Raw genomic sequence first — 16638 nt, 5'->3', positions numbered from 1 at the left:
AGCTAATATCCCTCATACCTGAGCTCTGTTCCACCCCTTTGAGCTTTATTTTAATGCATCTCTCAAGTTGTAACATTATTATTCTTTACCTAAAGCTTTTTGTAACTTTTAGGAAAGAGGGCGTTGATACAGCTCTCTTGGTGTTTTACAATGCACTTCTCTTCCCCTGAAAAATAAAAGATTTACGCCACAGTACTTTCCTTATGTCGTGGATATGATTCATTTTGACCATGGGAGGAGAATGACAGTTCCTTGCTACACAAACCTTTCCTGTGATTCATGGAGTGCCATTTGTGTCAGCCTTGAAGGAGGCACTTCATATGCTTCCTAGCAGGAAGGAAAAAGAGCATGATCATAGTTACCCGATAGGATATGGAAATTGGGTGGGAGGGAAGGGAAAAGGGAGAGGGAAATGCTGATTATTCAGAAGAAAACTGCAGGAATGCCAAGATTGTGTCTGCAACATCCATTCATCTGCTTAATGAAAAATGGATACATACCAAGCCTGTATCTAATTAAGGGAAACATCATGACTCTAATTGCCACGTTCACAAAATAGTATGGCTTATTATGTAACTTTTTGGTGTAAATACATCTTAGCGCTTTTCCTTCTGTCTCCTGGATGCATCTTTTTTTTCATATGGTGAGAAGCTCCTTTCCCTCGGTGATGTGTTTCAGCAACACATCAGATTTTGCCCTCAAGCTGAGACGGCCGTATACAATGCTTTATGTCAGCTTTCTGCAGAGAGAGATTTCTGTGCTCTAGCATATTAATATAGTTAGCAGCTTAGGAAGCGCACTAGCTTGCCAGATCAGAAGACATTTTCTTCACAAACAAAACTAATTTAAAAAGCTCTACCATGATTTTCTGCCTCAAATTAACAGCACAGATTGGCTACTTAAACTCGTTTTAAAGAAGAATACTCCATGAAATTGCAACTCCTAATGCTGCATGGCAGATTTTGGGGCTCTTTCACAGCTTCCAGCTGCTTTCTGCTGTTTTCTCTTTACCTGGAACTGCAGGGTAGGAATAATGGGAGCAGGAGGAGCAGAAACTTGTGTTTCTAATTTCTAAGGGTGAGGGGCTCATGGCTGGCAGTCCTCCCGCAGCTGGCAGTGTTCAGTGTGGTACATGCATGTGTCAGGAGATACAGCTGTGGCTGTTCAGCCCTGTAGCATCTGTGAAGGGTCCTTATCCAGCTAAGTAGATGCACAGCAACATTAGAATGGGAAAGCAGAGGTGTAGTTAGAGAGGAAAGGAGTGAGATTAGGAGAAATGCAGAAGAGAATAAAAGTGGATGTGAATTACTAAGCACATGTCCGGTGTTCATTGATTTTCACTGGCAATTAAAATTTTACTGCTTGATTCACCAATGCTATTCAGTATCCCATTATTTCCTGTGTTATAAAATGCTGGCTCTGTTTTGATTTTTCAGTAACTATGTTTATTGGGGATAAGGGGTCTAATTATAGCTCTGAACTATACTGTACTGAGAGGGCATTTAAGTCTCTTCTGACTATTTCTGAGGCAGTGTGATGAGTCATGAAATATAACTTTTGCAGAAAATATCCCGATTGCCTAATGACTAGGTGTTGGTAGATGAAATCACACACACTCTCTCTTGTTCGCATGAAACCAGGGAAGTGTCTTTCTGAGTAAGCTGTTTGTTCAAGTTACCCAAGAAATGGCAAGGTCCACAGCTGCAAAATAGGCAAAAAGTAATGCCGAAGAGTTTGAAAGCACCTGCCGTGCCTTACAGATGCTTTAGATATTTGCGGCATTAATACTTGTCTCTATATCTGCAAAGAAAAAATGCTGCCTAAAAACAATGTAACTGATCATCCATGTACAATATTTTTTGTTTTGCAGATGATGTAGAGGATGTTAACAGCATGGAGAAAGTCATGATAGAATATGCTGCAATGGACAGAGAACTTAATCATTATATGAGGGCAATTGAAGAAACGGTGAATCAGGTAAACTGCCACTTACGCCAAAGTTACGAAAGCATGTCCTTATTTAAACATTATCTTTCAATAGATACAAATGTTACATTAAAATAATACATAGGAAGAGGCATCTTTGACAGTCATAAAGTACTGAAGTTGCCAGTACAACTGTTAATTTTTCTAACCAGCTCGCATGCTGTGTGATGCAGTTTCTAATTGCTCCCCACAAAACTCCTGTACCTGTTGGGATATGGGATGAGCAGTGCTTTGGGGATGACTGGGGATCTGTAGTTAAGACACCATAGTCTCAGCTGGTACCTGCTTCGTGTACTGCGGAGGATGGAAGCTGCATAATGAATGAGGCAGCTGATTTCAGGAATAAAGTGGTTGTGGCAGTGGGAGCCTGGTTTCCGGAACCTGGTTTCCAAAGCCTACCTGCTGTATGAATGTCCTGATGCTTAATAAAGGGTGAGCTTCTTAATCGTTTGCTCAGTCATCAAGGGTCTCATTTGCTCCCTGACTGCCCGTGTGTGCAAGAGCTGTCTCATTCCCGCACGTTTGGGGGTTGCTGGCTCGTTGAGCGTGATGACAGTTGCACGGCAGGTGCCGGGGCAACGTGCATGGAGCGTGGGGAGCACGCGTTGGGAATCCCCTTGCCGTCAGCAGACCGGGCTGAGGGAGGACGCCGTGGGTCAGGCAGCAGAGCCCAGCGTTCGGAGCGTTCCTCCCGTTCTGCCGTTCGCGGACAGAACGCGACGGCGAACAAAACCCCGAGGGCCGGGGCGCGGCGGGGCGGCCGCAGCACTGGCCACTAGGGGGCGCCGCGGTTGCGCTCCCCGCGGGCTCGACTCTGTGGTGCTCGCACGCATCCCCCCATCAGCACCGTTCCCGCGCCGCCGTCCCCTCATGGTGCCTCACGGCTCTCCTGTCAACCCCTCGTTGTCGGTCCCGGGCTGTCGGACTCGGCTCTGTAACCCCCTTACCGCGGTTCCAGTGCGCGGCCGCTGCTTCTGTCCTTCCCTGACCGCCCTGGAAACGGCTCCTGAGTTTGCTCCTTGCTGACGCTCGCAGCCTGGCCATTGGCAGGCAGGTATTGGAAGTGTAGGCTCCCCGGCAGATCCAGGTGTTGAAACGGGCGGTTTCAGTGCACTCTGCACTTGATCACTTCGCTTTTTTTTGGGCCACATCATGCTTGGAGAATGCAGCTTTCAAAGTGACTGATTTTTAGTGGCTGCAAATAGACTTTCAGGTGTCAGTTTTGTATGGATTTACATCAAAAAGGCAAACCCCTGATTTCCCTTGAAGATGTGAAATCAGTGTTCTGAAATATGTTGAGCTTTTCAATGAAATCTGTCTTGCTATTGCTTTTTTGCTATTTTTAAAACAAAATCAGGAGAGCAAAGCAATTTGTTTTCCACTAATTCTACTCTGAGTAATACCTACGTGGGATTTATTTCATGGAAAGGTTTTCCTTCAATAAATCTTTTAAATCACCCTGAGTCAGACACTTAACTGAGAAATCTTCATTCAAATAATTAAATATTACATGTTTAAAAGGAGTCAAAACTTGTGTCTACATCAGCAGATGTAGGACAGCATTAAGTACAGTATTCCCCATGCAGTCTTTAAATGCACATTTCAACTCAGATGTGACCATAATTGCAGACCGCCATGTTTATACTTGTCAGCAACTGGATGGATCAGAACTTTTTCCTTTTACTTGGACTATCCATGGTTTTTAAAGCATTCCTAGTAAAACATAACATAGTCCTCACACCATTAGAGATTAATGATGTGTATCCAGACTTGAGTGAAATGCAGTAGGTTTATATTTTGATTGCAAGCTATTAACTAAGTGATGTGTTATTGTTTCAAGTGATTTTCAACAGTGTGACTTCTTTTATTGTTCCTGTGTATAAGCAAGACACTTTCTTCATCCTCAGGAATATAAAGATTAAGCCCATGCTTTCACCATCAAAGCACAAATCCTGTTTACTTCAGACGCGTTCAGAAAGGATCTTTTAAGTTAAGCACAGGTTTAACTTGAGGTATTTTTGTGGGTGTAAGTAGGGCAATGATACATTCATGACTTTTAAGACTGGATTCAACAGTATCTGCTGTGTGCATATCTATGCCTGTGTGCAAAAAATATGAAGTCCTGGAAGGGCTGGTTTTTATTTTTCCTCCCTTTTCCCTAATGTAGCTCATTTATGTGTGACATTTAAGTGTCAGACACTCCTCCTTGCTTTGCTAAAACAAGCTTCTTCCCAGTTCTTTCATTTCTAACATTTTAAAAGTGCAGCTCCAAGACATTTAACACATTTAAGAGTCTATGTGGATTATAAAGTCAATAATGGCTAATCTATTAGCCTCTAGCCACACTTCTCCTATCTCTGCTTCATACCTTGCTTTAGGGAATTCTCTGTACTTTCCACTGCCAGGATCCTGAGCAAGCCTTTATTAGTAAGAGTAGAGAAATAAACTTCTGCAGTAGAACAGATACATTCTGTTCTCCAAAAAATAACAGCTAGTGCTTTGTTTTGGGAGGATAGGTATGTGCCATGCCTCGGAACTGCGCAGGGCATCTCCAGCTACTTGTCAGAGACAGCTTAAAGTCCACTTCTGGGAAACAGAAACCGTTGCTGAATTTAGGGCTGCACCTGGAGGTAGCTGTTTAAAGGCTCTGGTTTAAAATAGCCTCCACTGGCTTGCTCCCTGCTTCCATGTGAATTCCTTACCTGAGGGCTTTCTCTGGGGAGCTGCAGCAGGTCATCCATTGTCACAAGCAGTGTTTTTCATATGCAGTGTTAACAGTATTTATCTGAAGCTGCAAAACCTATTTTATATGATTATTTTGTGAGTTTGTATGTTGTCATTTTTTCTGGTCTTTAGTTGCCTCGTGCAACAGTGGGTCTGAAAGGGTGTTGTATTCTGTGTTTCGCCTTCTGATCGCTAGCCTGTAGTGAAATGTCCAACTGGATGTTAGTAAGATAAGGTTACAGAGGCAGTTAAAATTCCTAGTTTATTATTTTATTATGTGTACCTTTAAATGCCATTGACAAAAAGGTGATACTGTCCAACAAAAGTACAACTATTAACTAGCATGAAGTAGTCATATGTTTTTAAAAGGCAGGGTTTTTACTGTTTGAGGCTCAGTAGGTGGAAAGCAGAAGGTGGAACACACCAGCATCCTCTTCTGGTAGAATCAGCAGCCTGTTGAGCAAGAAATGAACAGTTGAATCACCCTGTTTCCAACAATAGACTGTGGGAAATCCTTTGTTTGTGGAAACTCCCGGTGCCACTGGATTTTCTTGTACCTGTGTAATGACTGGACTCCTACTGCTGCTTCTTTTTTTCACTTTTAACAGTTATATTAAAATAAATTACCGAATATTTGGGTCCTTTCCATGCAGTCTGGACAGCACTTTTATGTTTAGTGTAACAACAAAAGATTGATGGAGCTGGAGCTATCTCTTGGAGGCTTCTTTGTACTCTTGCAGAGGACCCAAGTGATCGGGACCCAGGCTGACTTTAGCCAGTTCAAGTGTCCCCAGCTCTGGGAGAGCTCTCAAGTGGCCAGTGTGCCAGCATATTATGCCTGCTTTCTCACTCCCACTGTGCTCTCTGGATTAGCAGGAGTGTTGGTGGTGAACTCTGATCGCTGTATCAGCTCTTCAAGCATTTGGCTTGTTGGGGACTGTAAAACCTGGCGTAAATTTTCTGAAGTCATGGACTTGTCTGAATGAAAGGAATTACAATGTATTTATTGCAGACTGGTCTGGAGAACAAGGAAGGCATAGCAAACTTTGCAATGTTGTGTTATTCCTACCTCTCCTCTTCTGCAAGGGAAGAGAACCTGGGCTATTTTGTTCCTTTTGGAGGTGACAGCAAAGTGCTCAGTGTGGCAGTGGCATCTCTGGCAGAGATTGCTTTGTATTTCCTCTTGCAAGTTTCTGCTTTGCCAAACATCAGTTTATCTTGCTTGAATTGTGTCTGCCTTTTGCTAAGCCTGGGCGCTGTGAGGGAGGGTAAAATCTGAAGCTGAGTAAGGTAGAATTAAAACATAGATGTGTCTAAGAAGAATTTGAAGAGCCAGTTTAAGGATGCACAGAGTGGCAAAAGGCAGGGGGAAAGGTAAAGGACATAGTTTTAGGAAGTCATGAGGTCATATAGAGAGATGAGGAAGAGGCTGGTTGAAAGTGTGCTGGGAAAGAGGTGATGTTTTGCTGGAACAAAAAGATGGAAAAATTAAAAGCCGTATTGGTGCTATGTTTGATCCCTGTTCTGCTCAGAACAGCATTTCCATGTTGTTCTAGGTGAGTCATTTCTATCAACATGTCAGTGGCTGCTGACATCTTTGTTTTCTGATTGTCCTGCATGGAAACTGATTTAGACAATTATAACTGTAAATTAGATGAAAGGTAATTATAGTTTGAACACAGGAAGTGAGATTAAATATGTTCTTTGTTAGGTTTTATCTGTAAAACTACATACAACTGATGTAGGTGTATGTCTTGATAGAGTTTGATATATAGATGTGTTAGTCATTCATGCCTGCGTGACTTCACACCTTGTCAAGTGATCAGTCTTCCTTTGGCAAAGAGGAGGAGTTCCTTGCACCATGTTCCTTGTATGGGAGAAGTTTTGTCTCTACAGAATATACAGGAACTACTTTTACATTTGTTTTGTTTTTGATAATAGTTCCCTTTAGACGAGTTCACTGGGCAGGGGATAGGAGGGGACGCTTGTTCACTTTGTCAGTAATTTAGAGCAGATTACTTATTATCTTCATGGCCAAGTGTGTAGGATCTAATCCTGCGGAGGAACAGTTCCCTTCAGTGATGTAGGTCATATTCATTCCAAGCATGCAGCTTGTGTGTGATCTAAGTAGCATCTGCAGAAAAGGAAAGAATCCTATTTAAAACTGCTGTACAGTCCATGGGCTATGTTTGACTTGCAGGCAATTTAGAAGAATTCCAGTTTCGTCACTTAAAACTCATTACATAACTTATGTAACACTGTAGTAGCTTGGACAGTCTTCCTTCGTCTCAGAAAAATGAAGGACTTAAAGATAGTATCTTGATTACCTGGCCTCTGCCAGCATAACTGTGTTGGCCGCAGGTCATAGTGGAGAGGGTTCTGCCAATGTAGCCAGGTCATCTCTTTCAACAAAGCAAACTAAAGCAACAAAACACTTTACATAGTGGTAGCTCCACCTGCAGTGCGGGTTTTGAAAGAATAGCGAGGTCAACCGGGAGATGTAATTCCACCCAGCTCCCATTCTCCTTGGTGGCGGTAGAGCTAATGTGGTGACCCAGTCCAGTCTGTGTGGCAGGTACTGACAATGTCATCAGTGACCTCTGCTGCCTGTAGAGACAGGACTGTGCTTCAAAATCAGTATGACACTTAGTTTTCTGTAGGGCTAAGTAACAGGCAAACTATGAGTCCCATGGGATTCATGTACTTTAGCTGGTTCAGGACTCTGCAAGTGACTGGCACTGTGATACCCATTACAGCACTGTCAGTGAAACAATTTTTGACATGGAACTTGTGACTTTCATAGCACAAACAGCCTTGTTTGGTGCTGATGCTTTCCTAATGAGCACTTTGCTCTTCTTTTTCTTCTTGCAGCACTGTCATGACAACATGTTTTAGGACAAAATCTGCTGACAATACCTATATCTGCAACTATGACCTTTACTGTTCCAGCTGAGTTCAGAGCGTTTGCTCTCATACGTGCAGGGCATCAGTGCTGCTTGACTCTGAAATCTTGTGTGCTAGCCATGAATATTTTGAGACCCTCTTTTCATCAAAAAAGTCCTCTGTTGCACAGAAATAGCTCAGGAAGATGTTTGTGGAGTCTGCTGCCATGAAAAACAGTTCAGTGAAATGGATGTATCTTTTCTTCGACTGGTAGGAAAGATGAAAGAGCTGTTTTAGTCTTTCACTGCATTTATCCTGACTCTAAAATTGTAGAAGCAAATGAATCTATCTTAAAGTTCACTTACAACATACTGAAGTGCACCATCAACGGCAGCAAGTCAATCCCCTGGTGAAAGGCATTATACCTGTGCAATGTCTTCTCTCCCATGGAACAGTATATAGATTTCTGGAGAAATTGCTTAATCTTTAAAGTTTTGTTAATAATGCATGTTTCCTTGGCCATTATTTTGGTACCTTGAATAACCAGAATTGCTCTCTACTGCTTTTTTACTTGCTAGCTACTAATGAAGCCACTGCAGACTGATAATTCATCTTACAGGACTGTAGAATCATAGAATGGTTTGGGCTGGAAAGGACTTTAAGATCTTCCAGTTCCAACTCCCTGCCATGGGCAGGGGCGCCTCACTCTAGACGATGTCACCCAAGAGTGTCCAACCTGGCCTTGAGCACTGCCAGGGATGGGGCATTTACCACTTCTAAGCAAAGTATAAGCATTGTGTCAAATCTGTGTCAGGGCTCAGGCAGGATAATAGGGGAAAATAGTCTGTCCCTCTATAGTTATGCATCTGCATGTATGTAATGCCATAGGGCTGACTAAAACTTTTATAGGCAGTTTACCAGCTGTGAAGTTCTTTAACATTTTAAAGTTTCTTCAGTGCAAGTTCTTTGATGTAGTTCAGAATGCTGTGTCCTACTGCCATCTCCAAACAGTAATTCAAACAATATTGCCCTGTTGTAGGCATGTTCTCCATTTCCTGCAGAAACTGGGACAAGGATGCATTTCAACACATTTCTAATATTTACTTTATAATATTTACTTTGCTTTTTTGTGTCTGTCTCTGTATGTGTTGGGCTCAGCATTTGATGGAAGCCGCTTCTTTATTTTCCCAGAATTAGTAAGCTGTGTGTATAGTTCATTGCAATAATATGTCAGAGTCCACAATTGATGAGCTGCAATAAAAATATTGTTTTAGTGAGCAGTATATAAAGAAGTAGGAGTAGTGTTTTGTTTCATGTGGGTTATATAGCACATCCTCAGTAGTGTGTCTGAGTGTCTCATAGCACGCATGAAAACACGTCCTGCTTTTGGAGACTAAACCCTGGCAACCCTTGCACAAGAACATAGGTTTGTTTGTCTTCACTGTGGGTGCTTACATTTGTCAAGCTAAACATTCTCCTAAATATTTGCAGTGTCAACACTGCAGTTGCTGAAATGGCCCGTGGCCTGTGTGGGGAGGAGTGGGGCAGCAGGGGCAGCACCCTGGTGGTTAGTAGAGTAAGGATTTGGGGGAGAAGAAATGTTCTGGACCTAGGGCCATTACATGGAACTGAGAGCTGCATAGACAGACTGGCAGCAGGGGTAGTATTTAGAACCACAATGCCAAAGAAATCCTCAGAACCCTGGAGTAATTGGAAAGCTGTGTTTGTTGTGCTGGGCAGCAGTGCTGCCCAGAAGGTAACAAAACTAGCTTGGCCTTAAGGAGGACTGGATACTGTATTCAGCTCTAATAGCACCCTATGTGGTTGACCTTGACAAATTGTTTTACTCTGTGCCCTGGGCTATGGTCCCATGTTCATTAATACCACTTTTGTGCGGTACCAAATCACCTGGTAGCACACTCTCATCACATAACCCCGATCACAGGATACCACGTTTGTGCTGGCTGCGTGCTGGTTGCAGAAGGACAGACGCTACCTGATGGAGCAGAACTCAGTGTAAAATTAGACCTGGCAGGGTGGGTTGCACTTAATCAGTGCGTCATGCAGCTGTGGTGGTTTTGATCTTGCACTAGACATACTGAAACTGAATTTACTGACTAGTTCAACCACCAGCTCAGTCACGTGGACAGCATCCCCTATCTCTGTCTGGGAAGAGATTGTTTTTTCCTGTCTGAAGCAATTTGAAATCAGGTTTTTTAATGATTTTATTTTAATACTAGGGATTGTACTTGGCAGTCTGTACTGTTTCTGGAATTCCAGAAGGTCACAACAGAGAGCAACCGAAAGTCTTTGTGGTTTGGATCCCTGCTTTTCTAGGCAATGTCTGCATGTCAGAGTCATCAGGAGTTAACACTGTCTGGCTTAGTTTAGCCAAGAGGAAGAAGATAAAATTATGAAATGGAATGAAAGTGTAAATTAAAAAGCCATCTGCATCTCAGACCATGGAGTATTATTTGTTTTGTTGATGAAGCTCATAACTGGCAACGCTGGAGTTGTAGTTTCAGTCCATCAGTAGTGAAAACAGTCTGTCAAATAAACCGTCTCATCTAGAAAGCTCCTGCTGACAGTCCAGGGATTTAAATGCTGGGCCAAGGGGCGGAGGGTGGGCACTGAAGATGGGATGATTCTCAGCAGCAGGGGTTTAGGCTTGGAATTAATTTCTCCTGTTAATTGAACCCACCCAAGTTGATCAGTGTCTTTGGGGAGGCAGTCCTGGGATGCCTTCCCTAAAATGTCTCTCTCCAAATGTTCAGTGTTGTTTTAATTAGTGTAATTGCTTCCAGAAATTATATGTTGGGTATCTTAATATTCCTCCCCCGGAAGTTTAAATGTTTGGTCATTTGTTTAAAGCCATTTACACTTTCTTTTAGTATGTTTTTTTAACTGACCTTATCAATAAAAATACTCAGTTACACAGATTTTCCCTCTGCAAAATTCTTGGCAGCATCATAATGAATCACAGATAAAATGTTGCTTACAGCATTAACTAGATCACACTTTTTTGTGGCTGCTACTACTCTGAATTTGTTTATGTTAAACAATTTCAGCTGAGAAGGAGTTAGTAGAAGTTGCTACTCTCATTCCTAACTTCCTCATGGATTATTTGGGACTTTGCTGAGCTGTCCAATACTGGGCGTAAGCAGGAGTGTGCATGCAACAAGTGACATTAGTTTAGAATGTACCAGATTCTTGAGTCTTCGTAATAGGGGCTGTTCTGAATGTTATACTTTCACAGACCTGCATATTTAGGGCTATTGTTAAAATGGGAAGAACTGAAGGTTTGTGGAGCATTTCTTTGTTGTAGTTTTTAATGTTGGGAGTTAAGAGCAGCTTTTTGATGTTTATTTCATTAAAATATATAATGGACTTCTCATGATTTTTAACACATGTGCTCCACCTGCTCTGCAAATGTTGAATTGTCTTTCTCACCTTTCGTATTGCTCCTGTTGATGGGAGGTAGTGCTTTGATTTCAAGGGAGCAGCATGACTTCTTTGTGTCTGTGATTTGCTGCAGTATATAACTGCCTATTTTAGTGCTCACTAAAATAATAATTAAAAAGTCTGCTTAATAGCATGTATGCATTTTATTATCTTTCCAACTTGAGTAGAGGTTTCAAAAAGGATCAAAATCCTGCCAGAAATCAATACCAGATGTCACGGTATCTCCCAAATGTGGCCCCATTGGTGATAACCTACTGTGAGTTATAAACACTGCTTGATAATAAGGGTTGGCAAGTTGGGCTCTCATCTTACTTAACTAAGTGCATTGCCTGTGTAAGCTGATTTAACCAGCTGAAGTATTTCTCTTAATTCTTAGACTTGCATGTTAACACTAACAGTGAATGGAAAATATTTAAAATGAAGGAAGAAAGTAAGTGTGTACATCAGATACACTCCACACTTCCTTTTAAAGTGTAAAGTTCCCATGTTATCACGCACTCACACATACTACACCTGATAAATTCCACAAAACCAGAGAAAGGAAAAGCTCGGTATTGTTGCTACTCTTAACTCTTCTGTCTCTTTTCAAATGTTTATGCCTTGCTGCATTGTGAACAATTCACAGTGTTTATTCAACTAGATGCTCATCCTCTGGTCAAAGCTGTTGTGATGCTGTTTTTTCCTCAGCAGTTTATTATCTGGGGAGAGGAGAGGACAGTAAAGGCTTGGATGCAATATTGAGTTTACAAGGGATGTTGGGAGATGGTAAGTAGGGAAACCTTACAGGGTGTGGTTTTGTGGTCTGTGCTAATTGTTTTAATGATGAAGTGTGGGCTGAAGATGAAATGTTTCTCTATGGATATTTTTATGCTTAGTTGGAGGTGATCAAGGGATACAGGTAAAGGCTGGGCTGCACAAGAGTCAGTTTAGTAAAACTGTCTGTTGAAACTGGGCGTTCCTGGACTTAGCTGTGAACACTACCACTGTATGCTCTTACTCCCTGCAGGACAATCCCACCTTCCCACTGCTGTCTGTTCAGTTCCACTGACTGCTGGAGCCACAGCCGTCATCACCACCTCTTTTCCACAGTCATGTTGATTATGTTCAGTTTGGTGGGCAGCTCCTCTTCCTCTCCTCTTGCTTCCTTCACCTCTTACAGCCTGCTAAGGCTTTAGAATCCCTTTCTCACCTTGTTTAGACCAAAGCTAGAGTTGGCTATTGTTAGGTGCTGGCACTTGGAGAAGATTTACAGAAGCATTGCTTTTTCTCCCATCCACACAGTGCATAGTATCTCTTGGCAGACAGAATCTGACAGAGCAGTGGAGATCTGTGAACAGTGTCTTGAGAAGATATGTCCATGAGACCAATTTGCATAGAGCTGCCCCATCAGTTACAATGATGTGTGTCTCTGCTAACCCTCTATGAGCTAATTAGACCTGGCTGTAGCTAGCCCTCTTCCTTAATCTATCACAGGTTTGTGTATGACTGCCCTCCTTTCATAAGTCAGGCTTATAGACATCTATCAGACAAATCCCATCAACCAGGTTTATATGCACAGCATAGATAACTGGAGTTGTAACGTGTATTACAGCTCAAAGTGAGTTTATACTCAGCCATTTCAAAACCCCACAAAACTCAAAACCAAACTCCTTTTATTAGTCCCTCCTTGTAATAGTTCTTTTCAATGGTTATTTGTCTGTTAAATTTTTAATAGAAGGACAGTGTTTTATGTTGAGGAGTAAATATGGTTGAAGCAAAAAGGATAAAGGATCACAAGTGTGGCTTTACTTCTCTTCAAGGCAAAACTGCCAGTTAATTCAGATAGGAGGTGACTTTAATAGTAGGGTGTACAGTCATGGATGGAACAGAAGTGCTTGTGTCACATAAAAACAAAGAGCCATTTAATGAAATTATCCAGCAGCAGGTTTTAAACCAACAAAAAGAAGTAACTTTTTACAAGGTGAATAATTACATTGTGGAATTAATTGACACAGGATGTTACGGAGACCAGAAGCATTAATGGGTTCAAAAAGCTACTAGACAAATTAATGGAAGAAAAACTCATTGAGAGCTATGAGATGTAAAGATTCACATACAGTCACTGTCTTGGGAAATCCCTAAACTGCAAGTTGCTAGAAGTAGGGAAAGTATGTGGTGGGAAACAAGGGAAGATCTTTCTGTTTGGTGCTCTTGTTATACTCCTATTCCAGCTTTTTGCTTCTGTTGCTGTGAAAGACAAGAGCATACGCTGTGTGGATCTTTGGCCTGATGCAGTACTCACATCTTTATACAGCAGAAAACAGAGAGTCTACTAAGCGGTACTGCATCCTGTAATTTATGTTGACTGGCTGCATATCTTTAGATGAGTAACTTTTATACTTTGTTTCAAACTTATTTTGGAATGTAATTCTATCTTAAAACTATCTTTTGCCTCCATCATTTTAATATTTGGAACATCTTCAGGGTATCTAATAATTTATCTCTCTGTTCTTACTCATATAGTGGATGATTTAAAAACCGAGTAAATGAACAGCTCCTGCTCTGGGCATTGTTACATAATTGAAAAATTCTTAATCTCAAAGCTCACTTCAAATCTCTATTATATAAAACCACACAAACCGTTTAATAATTAGGTACTAGCAGATAAATTCCAGCTTGAAGTTAGCAGAGCTACACCCACTTGGACTACGGAAGGGTTGAATCTTCAGCTAGATCCTTGTCTAGCAGCTAGTTTTCTCCCTTAATGCCCAAGAAAAACTTAACTTGTTCTGAATACCAAATCTCACCTGTAAGAGGAGATGACCTACAGATCTGGGTTAGTAGCTGCTGGAACTCCTTATAAGTTTGATGAAATTCCAACTTAAGTACCTGGCAGTGTTCAAGGCCGGGTTCGACAGGGCTTTGAAAAGCCCAGTCTAGTGGAAGGTATCTCTGCCCATGGCAGGGGACTAGAACTGGATGAGCTTTAAGGTGACTTCCAACCCAAACCATTCTATGATTCTATGATGGAATGTTTCCCTAGATGTTTAGGTAGGTTTTTTACTCATTTTAATAGATCAGAATCTTAAAGTTTTAAGACCTGGAGAAGTGAACATAAAAATACCTTTTATATCGCCAGCAATAGTGTTATAAACTAGAAACGTGGTCCAGCTGGGCTTAAATGTATGGTCAATTAAGCTGAAGTTAATAGCACTGTCAATAAAAAGAAGATCATTGTTTTACATGCATTTTCCCCACTTGAGGACATTGTGGCTCCACCATTTGGCAACTATGCTCTAAGCATGATTTGCCTCTCTCAGCCTCCTGTTTCTCAGACTAAAAAACCCAGCTGCTTCAGCTTCTATAGCCATGAGCCCATGGCCCCTTCCCAGACTCCAGTTTCTCCACATGCCTCTTGAACTGGGGAGTCTGATATTGTACGCTGTATTCCAGCTATCACCAAGTCAGCGCTTCCTATAAAGTAACGTCCTTTGTTGTGCTGGCCCCACTGCAGATAATGTAGCCAGTAGCCAATTTGCCTTATTAGCAGTGAGAATGTTTCCTCACATTTCCCTCGGCATCTTCCATAACCTCCCTGTCCTTTTCAGCAGAGCTGGTGCAAAGCCAGCCTTTTCCTAGCCTGCACTGATGCATGGGGTTACCTGCCTCTATTAAAGCTGCAGAACTTTTCTTCTTCAACGCAACATTTCCAATCCTGTATTTCCTCAAGGTCCTCAAGTATTGGCTAGAAGGTTGCTGGGAGTGCATTGTATTTCATCACCCACATCACTGGTGAAGATATGAAACATTTTTAGCCCTGCTGTTCACCACTATAATACTCTGCTTGGTAGTGGCTACCAACTGGATATCAAACTAATGTTTACTGTGAATGTTACCCTCTGAGCCCAGCTGTCCCAGTAATTTTCAGTCTGCCTACCAGACCATTTGATTACATCCACCGCTCTCCCCACATCTGCCTTTCAGGTCAGTTCATCACATAAGGCAATCAGTTTGATCAAGCATGAACTGCCCTTTGTAAGTCTGTGTTGATTGTTACTGATTGCTTTTTTGTTCTTTGCGTGTTTAGAGGTGGATTCCAAAAGGATGTGGTATATAATCTTCCCAGGGGATGAGGTGAGACTGACTTGGAGTTTCCCAAGTTCTTTTTCCCATGCCTTTCTAAGACAGGCAGAGTGCTTTTTCCAGTTTGCAGGGGTCTGCCCCAATGATTGTTCTTCTTTTGGAAGTGACAGGCAGGATTCTTGGAGTCACATCAGCCAACTCTTTGAGATGAATCTTGTCTGTCTTCATAGCTTTCAATATGGCCAGCTGCTCTAACTCATTCCTAACTTGTTGTTCCTAACCTGTTCCTTCCCAAACCAGCCTACTACACCTGGAAATCTAGGAGTAATCTTTGTGAAGACTGAGGCAAAAAGGCATTCAGTACTTCAGCCTTTGCTATCTGCACAACCACTAGGTTGTTTCTCCTATTCAGTAAAATTCCCATGTTTCCTCTGAACTTACACAATTCCCTCTTGCTGCTGTTTATATCCCTCACTTATTTTAATTCTAAATGTGCTTTGGTTTTTCCCATTTTGTTCCTAAGTACCAAAGTAGTGCTTTTCTAATCCTTTTTTATTGCCTGTTCTTGTTTGCTGTATGCTATTTGCATTACAGTTCATTAAGAAGCTCCTTGCTTAGTCAAGTGGCTCTTGTACTGACATTTCCAGTCATCTTGTACAGCAGGATTATCTGTTCCTGAACTCTCAGTAAGTTTTCTAAAAACACTTACCAGCTATCCTAGGCACCTTTTGCATCAAATTCCCAGGAGATTTCTGCAGAGCCATCTCCTGAATAATCCAAAGTCCACTTGCATGAAATCTTCTACTTACCTTCCCAGTCTTCTGGATCCTGAATGCAGTCATCTGATCACTGCTCCCAAGCTACTCTCTGTGACCACATTTGTCACTTGTTCTTCCTTGTTTGTACACAGAGATCATGTAAAGTATTACCTTTGTTTGGTCTCTCTAGCGTTTACATTAAAAAGGTATCAATAATGCAGTCTAGATGTACCCTGGATTGTTTGCACAATGCCATGGTACCCGTGTGGTTAAAATCCCCAGTGAAGACCAGGGCTGGTAACTGAGTTGCTTTTGGTAGTAGTTTGTAGACAGCCTTATCCACTGGCCTCCTGAGCAGGTAGTGTGTACCAGGCCCCTATGCTCTGTGGCCAAGGTTGCTTTTGTCTTTGCTTTTGACTGGAAGGTTTTTGTCAGATACGTCTCTGGTTTCACACTGGACCTCTTCGCAGGCAGAGAGATTCCTTGTAAGTAAGTGCAACTGCCCTTCTTCACTGTCTGTTCTCCTTGAAGACCCCCCTGTGGCACTCTTCCAGTCATGGATGCTGTTCCATTTCATCTTTGTGATCCTGATCACATCAGGACTCTTTGACTGTGCCAGACTTCCAGTTCTTCTTGTTTGTTGGCCAAGCTCTATGTTAGTTCCCAGACACCTGAGGTAAGCCTCTGCACACCCTCCCTCCAAGTGGAAATGTGTAACTTTCCTTGTGGCCTTTTCTCACACTTTCCCCTCCCTTCCTTTCTG

The 16638-nt window shown here is 42.0% G+C and overlaps 1 protein-coding gene across 5 annotated transcripts in view; it reads left to right on the top strand.

The window, feature by feature from the left end:
* The window catches only part of NSMCE2 (NSE2 (MMS21) homolog, SMC5-SMC6 complex SUMO ligase), a 131770-nt gene that overhangs the window by 26676 nt on the left and 88456 nt on the right, over nucleotides 1-16638 (top strand). For all 5 annotated transcript variants that reach the window (XM_057429847.1, XM_057429846.1, XM_057429845.1 and 2 more), the window contains one exon: nucleotides 1871-1977. In XM_057429847.1, coding sequence (XP_057285830.1) covers nucleotides 1871-1977 — 107 coding nt within the window. The remainder of the gene's footprint in view (nucleotides 1-1870; nucleotides 1978-16638) is intronic.

Source organism: Pezoporus wallicus, unplaced genomic scaffold, assembly GCF_028554395.1.
Source record: "Pezoporus wallicus isolate ANWC-B61680 ecotype Strahan unplaced genomic scaffold, APGP_CSIRO_Pwel_v1 contig_7545, whole genome shotgun sequence".
Lineage (NCBI taxonomy): Eukaryota > Metazoa > Chordata > Aves > Psittaciformes > Psittacidae > Pezoporus > Pezoporus wallicus.
This window is presented reverse-complemented; position numbering and strand designations above follow the sequence as displayed.